This window comes from Gymnoscopelus braueri (assembly GCF_963280865.1).
Source record: "Gymnoscopelus braueri genome assembly, chromosome: 23".
Taxonomy (NCBI): domain Eukaryota; kingdom Metazoa; phylum Chordata; class Actinopteri; order Myctophiformes; family Myctophidae; genus Gymnoscopelus; species Gymnoscopelus braueri.
The window spans coordinates 6,763,117-6,781,977 of NC_137625.1; the positions used below are offsets into that span (position 1 = coordinate 6,763,117).

At 43.4% G+C, this 18,861-nt stretch overlaps 1 protein-coding gene across 4 annotated transcripts in view; it reads left to right on the forward strand.

Moving 5' to 3' along the window:
• LOC308080091 (plexin-B2-like) overlaps nucleotides 1–18,861 on the forward strand; it is a 259,483-nt gene that overhangs the window by 202,820 nt on the left and 37,802 nt on the right. For all 4 annotated transcript variants that reach the window (XM_080421826.1, XM_080421828.1, XM_080421827.1 and 1 more), the window contains 10 exons: nucleotides 3–129; nucleotides 9,007–9,169; nucleotides 10,214–10,322; nucleotides 10,688–10,796; nucleotides 11,084–11,188; nucleotides 12,325–12,420; nucleotides 13,455–13,542; nucleotides 14,127–14,290; nucleotides 15,637–15,785; nucleotides 17,633–17,762. In XM_080421826.1, coding sequence (XP_080277952.1) covers nucleotides 3–129; nucleotides 9,007–9,169; nucleotides 10,214–10,322; nucleotides 10,688–10,796; nucleotides 11,084–11,188; nucleotides 12,325–12,420; nucleotides 13,455–13,542; nucleotides 14,127–14,290; nucleotides 15,637–15,785; nucleotides 17,633–17,762 — 1,240 coding nt within the window. The remainder of the gene's footprint in view (nucleotides 1–2; nucleotides 130–9,006; nucleotides 9,170–10,213; nucleotides 10,323–10,687; nucleotides 10,797–11,083; nucleotides 11,189–12,324; nucleotides 12,421–13,454; nucleotides 13,543–14,126; nucleotides 14,291–15,636; nucleotides 15,786–17,632; nucleotides 17,763–18,861) is intronic.

The following is an 18,861-nucleotide window of genomic DNA, read 5'->3' on the forward strand; positions in this document are numbered from 1 at the left end:
AGGTGTACCAGGAAGCAGGAGTGTGATAGGTGGACGGAGGAGAACACCTGGCTGTGGTCGCCCAATCAACAGTGTGTTCAGATCAAGGCCTACAGCCCGCCCAACATCAGCTGTAAGAAGACACGACAGGTAACTTAATAAATAAATGATTAAATGTGGACAAAATGTCCCCACAAATATAGTAGAATGTGAAATAGACGTCGTGAGGACTATTTCCTGTAGCCTGGTAAACCCTCCCTCCGGAAATCTCATTTGTAATTTATTTCAGGAGTGAGTCTGGCATGATCGCCCATTCTGCAATTTTGGCTGTGGGCTGGAGTTGGGCGGGAGTAATACCGTTGACTGACAACCCCTTCAGCCAATCAGCAGTGTCCCACTTCAGCCAGTGCATTTTTACCACTTCCAGACTAATGTGACGCAACGGGACTTTTGAGACGGCCATGCCTAAAATAGGTTGCCTTATTCGGATACATGCGTGTCACTGCCCGCCCCTGCCGGTTCTCTAAATTTTTATTTTTAAATAGGCTCCGTCATGATTAATTGACCACATATATGAAGTTAAACAACTAAATTCTATCCAAACGATATCTTATAAGTAAATTCCGTGCCTCAAAATAGAAGTTTGAGAGCTTTTTGAAGTTTTAAAACAGCGGAGAAAATAGCGCACAGAAAAGATGGCTGCCGTTCGTGTTTTGTCGGCTGCATTCAGGCTGCACTCGGTGCCATTCGGGCTCACTCGAACTCGCTACCTGATTGGCCAACTTTCGCTGTCAATCACAGAACGATGAGCGACGACGCTGATAGGCTCGTTTTTTTGGTAATGCGCTAGAAACGCCCATACAAGCCTTCAGGCCAGACTCCTTCCTGAAATCAAATGTAAATGAGATTTTCCGGAGGGAGGGTTTACCAGGCTATATTTCCTGGTCCTCACAAGAGAAATGGTTGTTTTATGATAAAACAAATAATTATTATTATTCACAAAAGGATTAGATATTTAGAGGTTAAGTTTAGGGGTTAGAGTTTTGCCTGATTGATACTTTGTATCAGTTGTTAGTTGTTAGCTTGTAGATCTGATATTTGCGACACCAGCACGCAAGTAAGGATAACTCAGGCTTTGTAAAAAAGAAGGGAAAAAAAGTTAACCCATTAACTCTATAAACGCCATTGACTCGAAAACGCGTCAATAACTACTTAATCCACCCACGCCATTGACGCGTTTGACGCGTTGGATTTGCGTTCATTGTTTAATCTCTGATCGCGCTATGCTGCTTAAAATTCAATGTTATTCTCGAGTTCCACTTACTTCACCCATATCTGCATCCGGTTTCATGTCCTGGGTTCCGTTTCCGGTTTTTGATTATTTTCCCCCGGTCATTTCGTCCAAAATAGGTAAACAAACGGTTTTTCACACGGTATGACGGACAAACGGACAGCTTCTCTTCTATAATCTATGGTCTGGGTGACGATCAGTCATCGCCGTCGTGTATCACAACGTAATTCTGACGATCAAAACAAGCTGGGAGGACGTCACATCCGTTTTCATGGTTTTCCCTGTCTAATCGCCCAAGAAGGGTAACAGTGACACCAGGAGCTGATCAAGCTATCATGTGCTGCTCTCTGGTGGCGGATTTGTGCGGCGTCTTTAAAAAACAGTCTGTTCAATTATTTTCATGAAAATTTTCAAAATATAAAAATAAAAAAAACACAAAAATTGCTGGCAATGGGGGAGTACTTTATGAAAATACTCTGGCAGTCAAACAAGATTTTAATATTTTATGGCTTCCATTATAGCAAGATAACTTTCCAGGAATAGAAAGCCTTTAGTTTCTATTAGCTTGGATTTCCCCATCGATGATGTCACTGGTAGGCTGGTTTCTGAAATGTCCACAGCTCTCCTCTGAGACACAGAGCTAGTAGACAAACAAATTACCATATTATAATGAGTGTTAGTGAGGACCAATTATATGAAGATAGGTTGAACATGTAATAAGACCTCTTAATCAGTGGTTCTCAAAATGTGTTTATCTGCTATTTTTCATATATATATATATATATATATATATATATATATATATATATATATATATATATATATATATATATATATATAAAAAGCTAAAATCTAAAATGACACACATGCTTTCCCGGCTTTAATGGATTAAAATTAGCCTGATTATCAGACTGAAGGAGCTCACTCAGAGAGTGGGCGGGGTCTATGGTCTGGAACCAGGCTAGGTTAAAATGGCATTCATGAAATTGCAGTCATAAGTATGGTAATGCGAACGGGCGCGCGCATGTGTGTGTATGACACGTGCGTGTGCACAAGCATGTGCAAGCAGATGTCTTTGTTACATTCATGTACGAATACAATATAATTACAATACATTAATATTCAAAAGCAGAAAATGTTAAAGTGTGGTGTCGGAGTTGCATGTCAGCATGTGTTCAGCCTCAGTTGCTTGTGTGTGTGTGTGTGTGTGTGTGTGTGTGTGTGTGTGTGTGTGTGTGTGTGTGTGGGGGTGTGTGTGTGTGTGTGTGTGTGTGTGTGTAAAAGTTGGAGAGAGACAGAGCATATTTTTTGTGTAACCTTCTCTTGGGTAGAATTCCCCCCCGAGCCAAGTTCATTCTTGCTGAGCTAGGCTTAATTTCGACAAGTTCACTCTCCCCGAACTTATTTTCTGTGCGGATAGTGGCTTCTGTTAATAGTCTGTGTGCAGAGGGCCTCCCACCGGAGTCTGGACGCTGGGGTCACACAGGAAGAATGGAAAACAGTCCAATTTTACTCTCTGATGCCCTGAATAACAATGAGCGTAATTCCCCCCCCGGTGGCTTTGACTCGGAGGCAGATGTGGATCTCACTGGATTTGCACGGAAAGGAACCGTGATATGAATCTATAGTGCACTCTCTCTGCACTGTACGAACACACACATACTATACCAGTGAGGACATCAACATTTTACCACGGCAATTTTTAACCCATAACAAGCTCATAACTAGTTGCGACGTGACTCCTATTTTCGGTGCGCGGCGCAGGTACTTAACTAAGTATCAATCAAGTATCAATTTACCCTAAATGTCTAATCGTAACCCCGACCTGAAGCTGTTCCTGAATGTAAGCATAACTCTCCAAATCTTTCAACAATCTATATAAATGGACTGCATTTATAGTGCCTTTCTCCAAAGCGCTTTACAATGAATGTCACATTCACACACACATTCACACACACATTCACACACACATTCACACACACATTCACACACACATTCACATGCACATTCACAAACCGTCGCCGAAGGAAACCATGCAAGGCACTAACCTGCTCATGGAGAGCAGTTCTGTGCCTTGCTCAGGGAGACTTAGACATGCAGCCATGCAGGGATCAAACCGGGAACCTTCCAAGACTGCCGCTCTCAACCTCCCGAGCCGCTATTGTCCCAACCCATTTAACAACCATTTCTCTTGTAGAGGCCGAGGAAAATGGTCCTCACAATGTATATTTCTCAAGTTCCACTGTACTTGTGGGGACAGTTGAACCCTCACAAGTATTGTAATACAAGTACACACACACACACACACACACACACACACACACACACATTGCTCTGTCATATATCTGGTGAATTTCAGATTGTCCTTCGTGGAATCTTTAATGACGTTGGTTAACCGTCGGTGCATTAGCGCGGCGCAGGTGTCATTTCACTGAAGCGCATATGAGCAGGAAATAATGCTCATTTCATTTCCATGACGACGGACATAATTTGTGGAACATGAAGTGGCTGGACGCTGATGTGGACTTCGACCGCATCATACGACAAAGACCAGGCCTTTTCTAGATATGTTTTCTTTGGCATTTGTTTGCTTGATTTTAGATACAAAGCTTAATGTCAGTGGTAGACAAAGTAGACAAAGCATCAAAGTACAGTATACTGTAGATACTCCTGTTCAAATGTTACTGAACTACAAGTGAAGGTTGCTCAGTCAGATTTGTACTTGAGTTAAAGTGCTGGAGTAGCAGTTGGGGGTTAACTCTTTCAGTGCCATGCTTATTTATGGAATTTTGGTTCTGAGTGCCACAACCAAAATTAATTGTAAAAAAAAAGTGCTTAGGAGCCGAGATACAGCCTTTTTCAGTAAAAAGTTAAACAAGAAGTGAATGGAGCAGCAAATCTTCAAATCATCATATCTTCGGTTCTGAACATGTTTATTTATTTTTTTTGACGTAGTGTGGCACACGGGGCGTCAGGCCTCATGACGTATTTGACGTATTGTGGCACTAAAAGAGTTAAGTGCCTTGCTCATGGACACATACTGTAGACTCAGGGGGTTGAACCGGTGCCCTTCTGTTTACCAGAGAGCCTCTGTACCCACTGACTAAGCTATGGCTGCCCGGTGATGGTGGTAGAATTCGAAACCCAGATCCTCACACTCACAAGTGGCATTATGGTCTATGTAGCAACTAGCTGAGCTACCAGGCACCCCCCCCCCCCAAGAACCCAACTTAACTGGAAAATTACATAATTTCATACCCTTCACAAAAGTTAGATTACATTAGCCTGTCAAGGTTTTAATGTTTGCCGATAGTCAGACCCTGGAAATAGCCGATCTACAAGCTCACAATGATTCGCACTGCAAGGCGGCGTGAGCTTGCATATCGGCTATTTTCGCTCGCCGCGCCACAGCGTAAATCGGGCCGCGCTGGTGCAGAATTCAAAGAGCCGAGATGATCAAAGGACTCGACAAAAGTCGATGCGTTCCTTTAAGATGCACGACACGCGGCTCAGGATGAGCCACCATCCACCCCCCACCCGTCCCACCCACTGTGTGTGTGTGTGTGTGTGTGTGTGTGTGTGTGTGTGTACTGTGGCACACAACAGATTGTCTCAGTTATCAGTCGTGACAGGCCTTGGACGTGAAGAGACGCCAGACAAAAGACAAGAGCCCAGCTGTGTGTGTGTGTGTGTGTGTGTGTGTGTGTGTGTGTGTGTGTGTGTGTGTGTGTGTGTGTGTGTGTGTGTGTGTGTGTGTGTGTGTGTGTGTGTGTGTGTGTGTGTGTGTGTGTGTGTGTGTGTGTGTGTGTGTGTGTGTGGCTTGTGTTACTATACTTGTGAGGGACAAATGTACCCCACAAGTATAGTAGAATTTGCAAAATAGACAATTTTCCAGGTCCTCACAAGAGAAATGGCTGTTTGAGGTTTAAAAAAAATGTTTAGGGTTAGGCGTACTATTAGGTTCAATTAGATTGGGATTAGGATTAGATCTCTAGGTTCAGGGGTTAGGGTTGGAGTTATGCCTGATTTATACGTGCTGGTTTCATGCACTGACATGCAACGCGTTGTGAGCTTATAGATCGGCTCTTTTCGGCTTTAGGGTAAAAATTCTTAAAGTCATCCTCCTAAATTGTCGATTGGTCTCACAAGTATAATAATTCAAACGTGTGTATGTGTGTGTGTGTGTGTGTGCGCGTGTGTGTGCGTGCGTGTGAGGAAGAAGAGCCCAGCCGTGCATGAAAACAGACACGGGTCGTTAAAAAGAACCTGTCTTCATGCCCCCGCCAGCCGCCAGCCGTTTAGAACGGGTGAAGCGAGCCGCCACCTGATTGAGATTCAGAGGTCAAGCTTTGAGCCTCCTCCTCTGAGTTAACCCATTAAGACCTGGGACGCATCGGTGTCACTTTTTGATTTGAGCTAAAAAGCATTATTTTACACTTTGGCTATTCAAAAATAGCAGATATACAAGCTCGTAGCGCGGCACCGAGTGCCGCGCTACGAGCTTGTAGATCTGCTATTTTTTTTTTATCGTGAAAATGTGTGAAAATCTTTGAATATATATATTTTTAAAGCAAACATTTTTAACTCAAATCTTTGCTTATGGGGGGTCCCTGGAACATAATATTTTGATGGGGGTCCGCGGCCAAATACATATAATTTTGGGGGTCCTTGAAATGAAAAAGATTGAGCACCACTGATATACTGTAGAAACATACGTTTTTCAGAAAACTGTTGAGATTTAGGAGAATCGGCTTCAGGTCTCAATGAGTTAATTTGTGGGATATTTTATTGTGGCTCGGCTCATCTGCAGTCTGAGGGGTGTCTCCCTCCGGTGGTCCCGTTATCCACAGACGTCATTAGATAAAACACAATAGATTGTGCCGGATCCTTTTCTATAACGTTGAGGCGCGTGCCTGAACCAATCACCGGTGTATTCATTTAACCCATTAAGACCGGGAAAAGCCTCTGTCATTTTAGACCACTTTAACCATTATCTTATACTTGCGGCTATTCAAAAATAGCAGATATACAAGCGCGCCTGCCGTGCTACGAGCTTGTATATCTGCTACATGTTTGAATAGCCAAAGAAATCTTGAAAGTGACACAGATGCGTTCTGAATGGGTTAGAGGAGCTTTTACTGTTCGTGTGTGTCTGTGGGTGGGGGGGGTGTACCCCCGATAGAGGAAAGTTTCCTAGTACAGACAGACAGACAGACAGACAGACAGACAGGCAGACAGGCAGACAGACAGACAGTGGAATTAAGTGGTAGACGGGTCATGAGAGAGTAATGAGGTGCGTGTGTTTCAACTACACACTGGAATGGTAATTACTGCTCTGCTCACATGGACTCATGGACTGTCATGTGCGCGCGCACGTGCGCACACACACACACGTGCGCACACACACTCGTGGACATGCACCTTGCTTCTCTTTCACACTCTTAAATGGATTCATTGCACTTCATGCGCACGCACACACACACACGCAAGCACGCATGCACACATAGACACACACACGCACGCGCGCGTGCACGCTTTCACACGTCTTAAACATATACATTCGCACACGCACACACACACACACACACACACACACACACACACACACACACACACACACACACACCTGGGTTTCTTTGTGTCCTGTCCTCTGCTACAGAGCGGAGGTGTGATGTGAGAAATAATTACCGTGTCTGTCCTTGCTCTCATTTTTCCTCTCTCATCCCTCGTTCCTCTCCCCTGTATCTCTCTCTCTGTCTCACACACACACACACACACACACACACACACACACACACACACACACACACACACACTTGTTCCTCTTTGCTGTATCTGCCTCCCTCCCTCCCTCTTCCTCTTTCAGTCCCTTTTTCTCCTCCCATTAGTGTATTTTTTCTCTCAGATCTTCACCTTCATCTGTTCCTGTCTTTCATACTATGCTTCTCTCCCTCCCTCCCCCTTCCTCTCCCTCGCTCTCACTTTTAACCATTAAACCGTATATACTTCGTTGACCGGGGTCCCTCAGGGCTCTATAGTAGGTCCCCTCCTGTTTTCCCTCTAGACAAATCTGATCACGTCAACCACACAATCAAATTATAAATTCTAAACAACTGTATTAATCCCAGTAGCAGCAGCTAGTTAGCCTACTGGCAGGTGGTATACAGAGAAACCTACAAAAACACAAAGAAACCATGGATGTAAAATGTGGGATAAAATCTATAAATACAGATTAAAACTTTCCCAACAGTAAAATGGGTTTATATCCTCCTATAATTCGACAAAGCTCTGTGTGGGCGGTGTGGCCAAAATCTCTTCTGCCCGGTTCTCCTCAGCGCCTGGAGCAATTGATCTGAATTTGCACCCAGCCATTGACCATTACCATGTGCACGGAACAGCGAAGCCCGTTTTTCGCTTTCCCCAAATGTCGGCTGTTTATTAGCGTTTTTGTGTTCGCTGGCTCCCGGGTTGCCAAATCATGTGCGCATATCCCCCCACGGGTATGGTCTAGTTAGTATACAGTATATAAAAAAGCAAAAAGTGGAGAGAAAAGTGTGGTTGCAGATGGGATGAAGCATTTTGAACGTCAGATAGTTTTACAAGCAGGTAAACCGTTAATTCACTTCAAGTTCAGAAGAAGACTAGACGCTGGCTGCTTTCTGGAGGGTTTGTTAGTTGGTAGACAGAACTCAGGTGTCTTTGTTGTTATCTCTTCTAAGGTCGTCAGAGTGAAACTCTGTTCAGACTCTTTCTGTCTGCCTTGTGAAGCTGTGAAACCAGGAGATAACAGAACAGCTCAGAAGACTCTCGGTAAAGGATGTTGATAATGTACCACAGAGCATAACGGCTCTGATACAAAAGGAGTTTAGTTTGTGGACAGTAGGTGCAGTAGAAGAATACTTCCCAGTAGTGTCGTATCAGAAGTAAGAATTGGTCTAAAAATAGTATTTTATTTAGTTATTTGAAAATAAATGGTGCCCAGATATTTGTATCCTGTGACAATGTCTAATACAAATAATCAGTACCTTGGCCTTAAACTTATTTAACCGCATTAGCCCTGGTGGCCCTGTTTTGGACATGTCATTGGGCATAGATAGTGGTGGAAAAAGTACTCAAATTCTTTACTTAAGTAAAAGTACCAATACTGCAATATAAAAATACTCTGTTAGAAGTAAAAGTCCAGAATTCAAAATTTACTTGAGTAAAAGTACAAAAGTATTGGCATCAAAATGTACTTAAAGTACCAAAAGTAAAAGTACTAAATATTTGAAAATAGCCGATCTACAAGCTCACAACGCGTCGCGATGCGACGCGTTGTGAGCTTGTAGATCTGCTATTTTCAAATACCCTAGGTTTAAAATAGGGTTAAAGTGGTTAATGTATGTTTCATTATATCATAGTTTATATCTGAAAAGTAACTAGTAACTAAAGTTTTCAAATAAATGTAGTGGAGTAAAAGTACAATATTTGCCTCTGAGATGTAGTGGAGTAGAAGTAAAAGTATTGGAAATTGGAAATACTCAAGTAAAGTACAAATACCTCAAAATGTTACTTAAGTACAGTACTTGAGTAAATGTACTTAGTTACTTTCCACCACTGGGCATAGATAGTCGCGATGCGACTTCCCATCATGGCTTGTAGATCGGCTATATTTGGTGAATGTTCCCCAGAGAATATGGATGCTGGGGTTTAAGTGGTTTGAACGCTTCTCTCTCTCTCTCTCTGAATGTGTGCAGGTAGAGATCGAGGTCCCCTCTCTGCCCAGGGTAGGGGGGATGTCACAGTACACCCTGCAGTGCATCTTCGGCTCCCGCAGCAGTCCCGCCATGATGATTGACAGCCGGGTCACCTGCTCCCTGCCTGACCCTGTGGAAATCCCGCCCACTCCTGACCAGCAAGGTAGGTTGTCACGCGCATGCTCGCATGGATGCTAATGTATGTGAGTTTTTTTTCTATTTGCGTTCATGATAACTAGGGCGATGTCTGTTGGGAACGCACCCCTACTACCCACTGTACCCGTTTTCAGAGTACCCACTGTGCCCGTTGTCAGTCTGCCTGTTGTATACCATTGTCAAAGTACTTGTTGTACCCATTACCCATTGAGTACTTAGTTCAGTACCTTTATCATAGTAATTGGAGGCCAGTCTGTGATGTCAGTACTATGACATCATCTTGATGACATCACAGATCTCTAGCCTGGTAAACCATCCCGGTCGCATGAATTCACGTGCTGGTTGGGCGTTTTGCAGAAACCAAAAAGTAGAAGAGCCAATCAGTGTCTGCGCTCAGGGCCCTGTGATTGACAGACAGTTGATTGGCTCTTCCACATTTTGGTTTCTGCAAAACGCCCACCCGGTGCAGAAGACACATGATGATGTGAATTCACGCAACCGGAATGGTTTACCAGGCTAAGGGATCTCCATATAAGGGGTTAAAAGGGACGCAGGCAGATAGACAGACACAGAGAACTCCATATATGGGCATAAAAGGGACACAATCTATATAAACAGTCCGCACTCACATGGTGAATTGTCTTTTAATTTAATGTAGTGCAGTCTCTCCCCACTGAGAGTCTGCACCCGTCTATCCTTCTCTGAAACTACTGACAGTAGAGCGTGCTCAGCTCGGGACTTCTGTCCCCTAGTATTTGCATTAAAGGGACACAGACAGACCGATATAGAGATTTGTGGTTTCATACATATACGTGGGGGAGACACTGAGATTCCATTGATTTATAGATAAGAAGATGTACTGTATGCTTTTTGTTGCAGATCTTTAACAGTTGCTGTGGTAATGTAAACCAGAACCTACTGTATGTTTTCTCATGACAATAAAGCTCCTTTGAAGCGAATTTAATTGAATTATGTCTGTCTGTCTGTCTGTCTGTCTGTCTGTCTGTCTGTCTGTCTGTCTGTCTGTCTGTCTGTCTGTCTGTCTGTCCAGACTATGTGTCCGTCCCAGTGAAGGTGATGGTGAACGACATTGAGGTGACCTCTGGTGAATACCACTTCTACAACTGTGCTGCTACGGTCCGGAAGAGCCCGAACACACCGTAAGAGACACACACACACACACACTCACACTCACACTCACTCTCACTCTCACGCTCACGCTCACGCTCACTCTCACTCTCACGCTCACGCTCACGCTCACGCTCACGCTCACACTCACACTCACACTCACACTCACACTCACACTCACTCTCACACTCACACTCACTCTCACTCTCACTCTCACACTCACACTCACACTCACTCTCACTCTCACTCTCACTCTCACTCTCACACTCACTCTCACTCTCTCTCACACTCACTCTCACACTCACACTCACACTCACACTCACTCACACTCACACTCACACTCACACTCACACACACAGTGTGCCCTCAGTGTTTGTGTTTATGTGTGTGTTTTTAGGTGCATATCGTGTGTGACCAGTGAGTGGGGGTGTCAGTGGAACGCCAGGGAGCACAGCTGCAGTGATGGGGACGACTCCTCTGACACACACGTCATCAAACCACAACAGGTATGCGTGTGTGTGTGTGTGTGTGTGTGTGTGTGTTCTAGCTAACCTGAGCTGACATTTTAGGCTGCTATCCACTGTAGGGTTAATGTCAGGCGGAGCCATTAGCATGAATTTACACCTCAGGGTCAATCAAGGGCTCTCACACTCTCTCTCTCTCTCTCTCTCTCTACTTTGACGACTTTCTTACGGGAGTAATTGTACTTTAACTTGATTGTCAGCACTCTACTCACTCTCACACCGTTAAACCTGTCTAATGTTGTTGTTTGTCATTATGTTACTCTCACCAGTCTGCCAGTTGTCCTCAGTTCGGCTCGCCAGAACCGGTGCTGATCCCAGTGGGCTTCAGGATCCCCATCAACTTCCAGGGGAAGAACCTAGAACCTATGTACCAGGTGAGAGGATCTGGCCTGGGTTCAGTTCTATATGAATAGACCTGGACATGTTCCAGGTGAGAGGATCTGACCTGGGTTCAGTTCTATATGAATAGACCTGGACATGTTCCAGGTGAGAGGATCTGACCTGGGTTCAGTTCTGTATGAATTGACATGGACATGAGGTAGGGCTGTGTGGATGATATGACTGTGAGTATCACGATTATGTCAAACTTTTGCCTCGATTACAATTAATGAACAATTAAAGTTTTACAAAAAATAGCAGATCTACAAGCTCACAACTTTGTGAGCTTGTAGCTCTGCTATTTTCTCTACGTGAGTACACGTATAATACAGGGTTAAGTGGTTAATCGGACTAATCGATTGTGTTAAGTATAACAAATCTATTTCAATTTATTTGTGTTGATTTGTTGAAATTGATTAACCTACATGTGCAAGATTAAGTCAGTTATTTATTCTAAATATTGGTTTTGATATACACTTATTTTCGGTTCATTACCCAGCCCTTAGATGAGGCATGTACACGCCACGGTGAGATAATCTGATCTAGGTTCAGTTCTTTATGAATGGACAGCTGCACATGAGGATTGATGAGCTTGGGAGAAGCTGATCTATGAGCAGCAGCACTCCGATCTTCTTCTCCTCAGCCTGTTAGTGAACGGACCTCCAATCAATGAGGAATGCAGAGCGGGCTACGGTCAAACCTCCCATCCCTCAAAGACTGATTTCTCATATGGATAGCTCCATTAGTTTTTATTCTTGACTGAGTCGATAAACACATACTGTACCTAGGAGGACCACATGTATCAGTGTCACTGTGCCACCATCTTGTTTATTACTGTTTGCAAAGTCTGACATTACTGCCGCTAGAGGCCACTAACCCCCTGGGGAGTCATTTTTTCCATTGAAAATACCATAGGGTCTCAATAGCATTGTGGTGTATCAGAACTGTGTTCCAAAAATAACTAAGCAAATGACCCCGCCGATTTTACTCATATGGATATAAAGCATTCAAGCATCAACTGACGGTGAAAAAGTACCGGTTACCAATACTGCTGTATAACTCTCTATAACTACTACAAGAACCGTGGAACCGTAGATTCAGCATTGTTTTCTCTCTCGCTCCCTCCATGCAGGGTCGAAGCTTCACCATGGGCACAGAGCTGATGAGAACCTTCGAAGAGGAGGTCACCCAGGGCCTGGAGTCAAAGTTCAGCTTCAGAGGTTATGAGGTCAGTCTTCTGACAATGTAGAGTATTGTTTTTTCCTTTTAACTTTTGAAGTATCAATGTGAAAACTTTAAAACAGTTGAATGTCATTATGAATGTGTTATTTGAAGTTATTTCATTGCTTTACAGAACCGTTCTGTGACATTTTTTCCCCTAATCTGTATAGACAGGAATGACCCCCCCCCCCACCCCCCCAGTAGTAATTTGATAGAGAGATATATAGATAGATAGATAGATACTGTAGCCAAAAGTGTCATGGCACCCCCCACTGGTTGACGTGGGAACAGCACTGTGTTACACTGTATTCCATCATACTGTTCATCACTGTAGAAACTTTGCAAAAAAGTTTTGTGCGTGTGAAGTGTGTGTGTGTGGGTGTCACCTCGTGCCCTCAAGCAGAAATAATTATATTCTCTCTACCTCCACTTTCTCCTTCCCTGTGTGTCTGCGTATCCTTAAGTTACTCCACCGACATACCTCCATCTCTCTCTCACCTTCGTCTGGCTCTCTCTCTCTCTCTCTCTCTCTCTCTCTCTCTCTTCTCTCTCTCTCTCTCTGCGTGGAGCAGATAGCTGTGGGGTTACTAGTCTATGCTCTGTTTCTCTCTTCATGTCAGTCTGTTTCTTATTTCATGGCGGCTGTCTGTCTGTCTGTATGTCTTTCCAATGGATCCAATGTAGTTTTATTTAGTCACAAGCTCTTGTTAACACTTTCTATTGGTTGAATAATTTTTTGGAAGGTTTTTGAAAGACTAGATTGAAATTGAATAGGGTGGATTCAAGGTTTCCGCAAGGCACCAACGGTTTATCACTCTGTGTCACTGTCACTGCCCCATCTCTCTCCCTCTTTCTCTCTCTCTCTCTCTCTCTCTGTTGACCTAAATGAGAAACATTAGCTGCAAGGGAAGCCCTTCGTCACTCTGTCTGCATTGCGTGTCTAACCTCTCAGTCAGGTGCATGCTAATGTAAGCACCACAGACTGCTGTGCCTACCTGATGTGAAATGTGTGTGTGTGTGTGCGTGTGTGTGCGTGCACAGTTTGCGTATGATAAGCAGCAGGAGGTGAATGTGTCTTTCCACATCAAAGACAAAGACAGCGAGAAGAAGATTGACAGCACCCTGACAGGTAGGCGTCTAACACACACACACACACGCACACACACACACACACACACACACACACACACACACACACACACACACACACACACACACACACACACACACACACACACACACACACACACACACACACACACACACACACAATCAGATGTAAACAGTGTGTGATTGAGACAGCAGCAGGAGTCATGCTGTCAGGATCAACAGCCAAGCAGTTCTGCTGCATTATGTTCATCTAATATACTGTAATGTATACTGAACTGTACCCCCCTCTGTTCTGAAAATAGCCGATCTACAAGCTCACAACGCGTCGCATCGCGACGCGTTGTGAGCTTGTAGATCTGCTATTTTCAAATATTTAGTACTTTTACTTTTGGTACTTTAACTCTTTCAGTACATTTTGATGCCAATAATTTTGTACTTTTACTCAAGTAAATTTTGAATTCTGGACTTTTACTTGTAACAGAGTATTTTTATATTGCAGTATTGGTACTTTTACTTAAGTAAAGAATTTGAGTACTTTTTCCACCACTGTTCCTATGGCATTGTTGATATTCTAATTCTCTCTCTCTCTCTCTCTCTCTCCAGTGGTGCTGTATAACTGCTCCATGGGCAGGGAGGACTGTAGTCTGTGTAAGCATGCAGATCCTCAGTACCAGTGTGTGTGGTGTGGATCCAGCTCGTCCTGTGTCTACACAGAGCTCTGTCCCTACCAGCAGCCTGCGCAGTGTCCCGACCCCACCATCACTGATGTATGTACCACACACACACACACACACACACACACACACACACACACACACACACACACACACACACACACACACACACACAGACACGCACTGTCTCGGGAAATCACACATCCACACAGACAGACGTGGCACAGAGTGCCGTACGAAAGCTGTTTAAACTGCAGAGAAATGTCTGTGTGTACACACTGTGAAGTAACTGTACGCTCACGCGCGCCCACACGCACGCACGCACATACTGAATAAACACACCCATGGCTGTAGAAAACTTCATTAGCTGCTCGAAATATGACTTTCTTCTGACTGAGTGTGTATGAATGGGTGTCTGTGCAAATGCAGAGAGAGAGAGAGAGTTTATATGAAAAGACTTTAAAAGAACCACCTCTGTGTCTCTTCTACCACATGAGGTCCAACAGGCTTGTCCAACAACACTGTCTGTCTGTCTGTCTGTCTGTCTGTCTGTCTGTCTGTCTGTCTGTCTGTCTGTCTGTCTGTGCGTGTGTCTGTGTCTGTGTGTCTGTCCAGCCTGTCCTCATTACATCCAGCATCATCCTCACAGTCTGAGCTGCATGCTTTGAGAGTCTGGAGTCGTGTTCAGAATCCAATCCTTTCACTACATACAATCTCTCTCTCTCTCTCCCTCTCTCTCTCTCTCGCTCTCTCTCTCTCCCGCGCTCTCTCTCTCGCGCTCGATCGCTCTCTCTCGTGCGCTCTCTCTCACGCTCTCTCTCTCTCTCTCTCACCTGTATCATTTTTATTCTTCACGCTACACTAAACCAGTATATAGTGTTTTGTTTTTTTCGTTCTTTTTCCTTTTTTTTAAGGATCAATTCTGTTGGCTCGTATTGCATTTCCACCTCCTGCCCTGGTGGCTCAGACACCATCATCATTCTAAGAGTCTGTCTGGCTGCTTCTTAGCTTGGAACACTGTCTGCCTTCACTCTGTTCCATTCCATGTGAAGTTTATTCACACACACAAATACATGGAATTAAGCACACAACACAACAAAATAATCTCCACGAATTCAAGGCTTCATGGGGTGTGTAATTGATAGAAAATAAGATTTTTTTGGGGTGAACTACTCCTTTAACACGACAGCCATTTTAACGACCTACCGAATCGAATCAGATTTCCATAAACACACGGGGCACGTCGATTTTGTTTTGGATTGTATCAGCAGAATAACGTAGTCCCTATCCCACAGATAGAAAAAGACAATACCAAGACAGTCTCCTAACATGACTTTACGTTAATGTTGTATTATCCCCCGCCCACAGTTTTTTTTTTTGAATTGCTGCCTTCAAAAAGAAAAAAAAAGCATCTTCTCTTCTCCTCTCTCCTCCCTCAGATCATCCCTCGTTTCGGTCCCCTGAACGGCCGCATCTCAGTGACCATCAAAGGCTCCAACCTGGGCATCCAGGAGCAGGACATCAAGAAGATCACTGTGGCCGGAGTGGACTGTGTGCACCAGGGCGACAGATACTCTGTCTCCACCAGGTCACTCATTTAGTCATGTGTTGTTTAAATGCATTCCTGTTTTAACCCATTAAGACCTGGAACGCATCTGTGTCACTTTAGATTTGGCTATTCAGGAAATTTGGCTATTCACTTTAGATTTGGCTATTCAAAAATAGCAGATATACAAGCTCATAGCGCGGCACCGAGTGCCGCGCTATGAGCTTGTAGATCTGCTATTTTTGAAAAATCGTGAAAAAAAACAAATTGGGGATTTTTTTCAAAAAACTGTTAGGATTTAGAAAACATTTTTAAGAATCGCCTCAGGTCTTAACACATTCCACGCCAGAGTTTAATCTCATAATGTACTCACCAGTGCCAGCGTTTTATTGTTGTTTTTTTGTTTTATTCACGTCGCCACAGACCTCGTTAAATCCCTTTAGATCTAGCATAAAACTGTTTGTAAACACAGCGCGCTCCGACTGCGTCGTCCAGTGAAATCCCCTTCAAAAACCCAGTCGCCATCTTGTAGTTACAACAGTTTATGTTAAACAGCGATCAGCGACGAGAAAAACTACAAACGAGAAAATGGCGTTTTAGTGTCCGCTTTAGAATGGAGGCCGATGGGATCGGCAAAACCGGATCCCGGATAATTCCGTTTCCGGTGGTGCTACAATGAAATGTGCCGTATCGAAAGTGAAAAAAAGTGCAATATGAACTTAAAAAAACAACAAAAAAAACAAAAAAACACCACTTCGCGTAGGTCTACGCGATTGGCACGTGGCGGCTTTAAATAGGTTCGCGTAGATCTACGCGATTGGCAGTCAATGTGTTAATGGGTTAATGGAACGTACAGTAGAGAGAGACATAAAAAAGGCTGAGAGACAGACAGACAGACAGACAGACAGACAGTTTTGAACTTGTGGGCCCTAAACTTCAGAACTTGTGTTTTGAGCTTCTATGTCTTTAGAACAGACAGACAGAGGTAGACAGTGAGGTTGTGGTGGTGATGTGATCCCAGAGCGAACAGCTACTGGGGTGACAGACAGTCTAGACTCTAGACACTCCTCCACCTTCAACAGCTGACTAAAACACTGACAATATTTATTCATTCAGAATGAATCATTCATTTTACAGCAGGAGAGAATGCTTCTCAGCACCAACCTCGGCCGATGCATGTAGAGGCATACATAGACTTATGCAGTCTTTAAATTAAAGTTTTACTGCATACAATATTTTATATTGAAAATAATAATAATTCGAGATTTGTCATTTTTGGCCAATTCTGACAGCACTACTGAGCACGGACATGTGCAAAAGTATTTTTTATTTATTTAACCTTTATTTAACCAGTAAAATCACATTGAGACCATAGTCTCTGAATGCATGTATTCCAAACGGAGAGGAGCATTTGGAATACTGTGTTTATATTGTATAAAACCGATTCAAACGGTATATACCACGGCTCCTAACACTTATTCTGAGCAGTTATTCCGAATGTTAGTGGAATATACCTGTCCATGTAAATGCAGCCATCTAAACGCAGCAATGTTGTTTCTACAGGTGTGACATTTGAGAATTTCAATGGGCCTGCAAAAAATTGTATTTATTAAATATAGTCTAAAACAGAATTACATCTTTTTACACAGAATCAAATGTTGTATGGTCATGATGATTCACATAAATAATTTATATAAATATATTCAGAATATATTTTTGTGGCGGCCATTTTTGTGGCGGCCACAAAATGGCCGCCACTGCTGTGCCCTATAGGGGGAGAACTGTGACTTTTCATGGAACTTTCAGGGACATATCAGGGAAATGTGAAGAGTGCGGCTGTCTTATCTGTACCTCTCTCTTTCTGTCTGTCTGTCTCTCTCTCTCTGTAGTGTGGTGTGTGAGATTGGGCCGGTACGGCGCCCTCCAGTGGACCTGCCAGCTGATTGGAGCAGAGGAGAGGTGGAGGTGGAGGTGGAGGGGGGGAAGACGGGGAGGTCTGCCGTTGTCTTCACCTATAGGGTATGTTAAACAAACACAGTAGAATACTAAGCAATAACTATCTGATCATTTGTGGTTGAGGTGGTTTCAATAGAGGAGATCAATACAAGATTATAGCTTACATCTGGACTCACCTGATCGATTTGGATGGAAAGAACGCACACACACACACACACACACACACACACACACACACACACACACACACACACACACACACACACGCATGCTCTTTTAGATCAGCGAGGTTTAAGCGTAAATCGGTCTATTTACATTTGGTTCTGCAACTCCTTCAGCTCTTTCAAGAAAGCAAAGGATTTATGAAGAAAGTTCAAAATGCATGCACGCGCGCACACACACACACACACACACACACACACACACACACACACACACACACACACACACACACACACACACACACACACACACACACACACACACACACAGCTCTGTCCTCTCAGTTGTGGTGCAGGGAAATCGAACGCCTAAACTAGAATCAATGGAGACTGTAGAACGTTTCTCTCCAAGTCTCTCTCAACAGTCCCTAGAACACTAATTAAACACAACACAATGTTTACAGCATGAGCTATGCTCTGCTCTCTCTCTTTCTCTCTCTCTCTCTCTCTCTCTCTCTCTCTCTCTCTCTCTCTCTCTCTCTCTCTCTCTCTCTGACTTTATTAATATTTACTCTAGTGGTTGTTGCCTTTAAGCTATCAGCAAATATACATAGAAGCAAATGCTCAAAGACGAACAGAACAACCGATTTAATCACTTTAAAATGTTTTGTTTGTCTTGTTTTTCTTTAGTTTATCATGTACCCTCCAACACCGCTCAGAAATAAACTTGAAACTATTGTTTGTTTTCCTTTTTGTAGATTTATATTAAAAGTTTTTATCAGTTATTTTGCAAAGAAACAAGTTGGATGCAGGCAGTGGTGTAAAGTAACTAAGTACATTTACTCAAGTACTGTACTTAAGTACAGTTTTTTAGATACTTTCACTTTACCGGAGTATTTCAAATTGTCTATACTTTTACTTTTACTCCACTACAATTATTTGAAAACTTTAGTTACTAGTTACCTTGCAGATATAAATGATTACATTATAAAACATGCGTT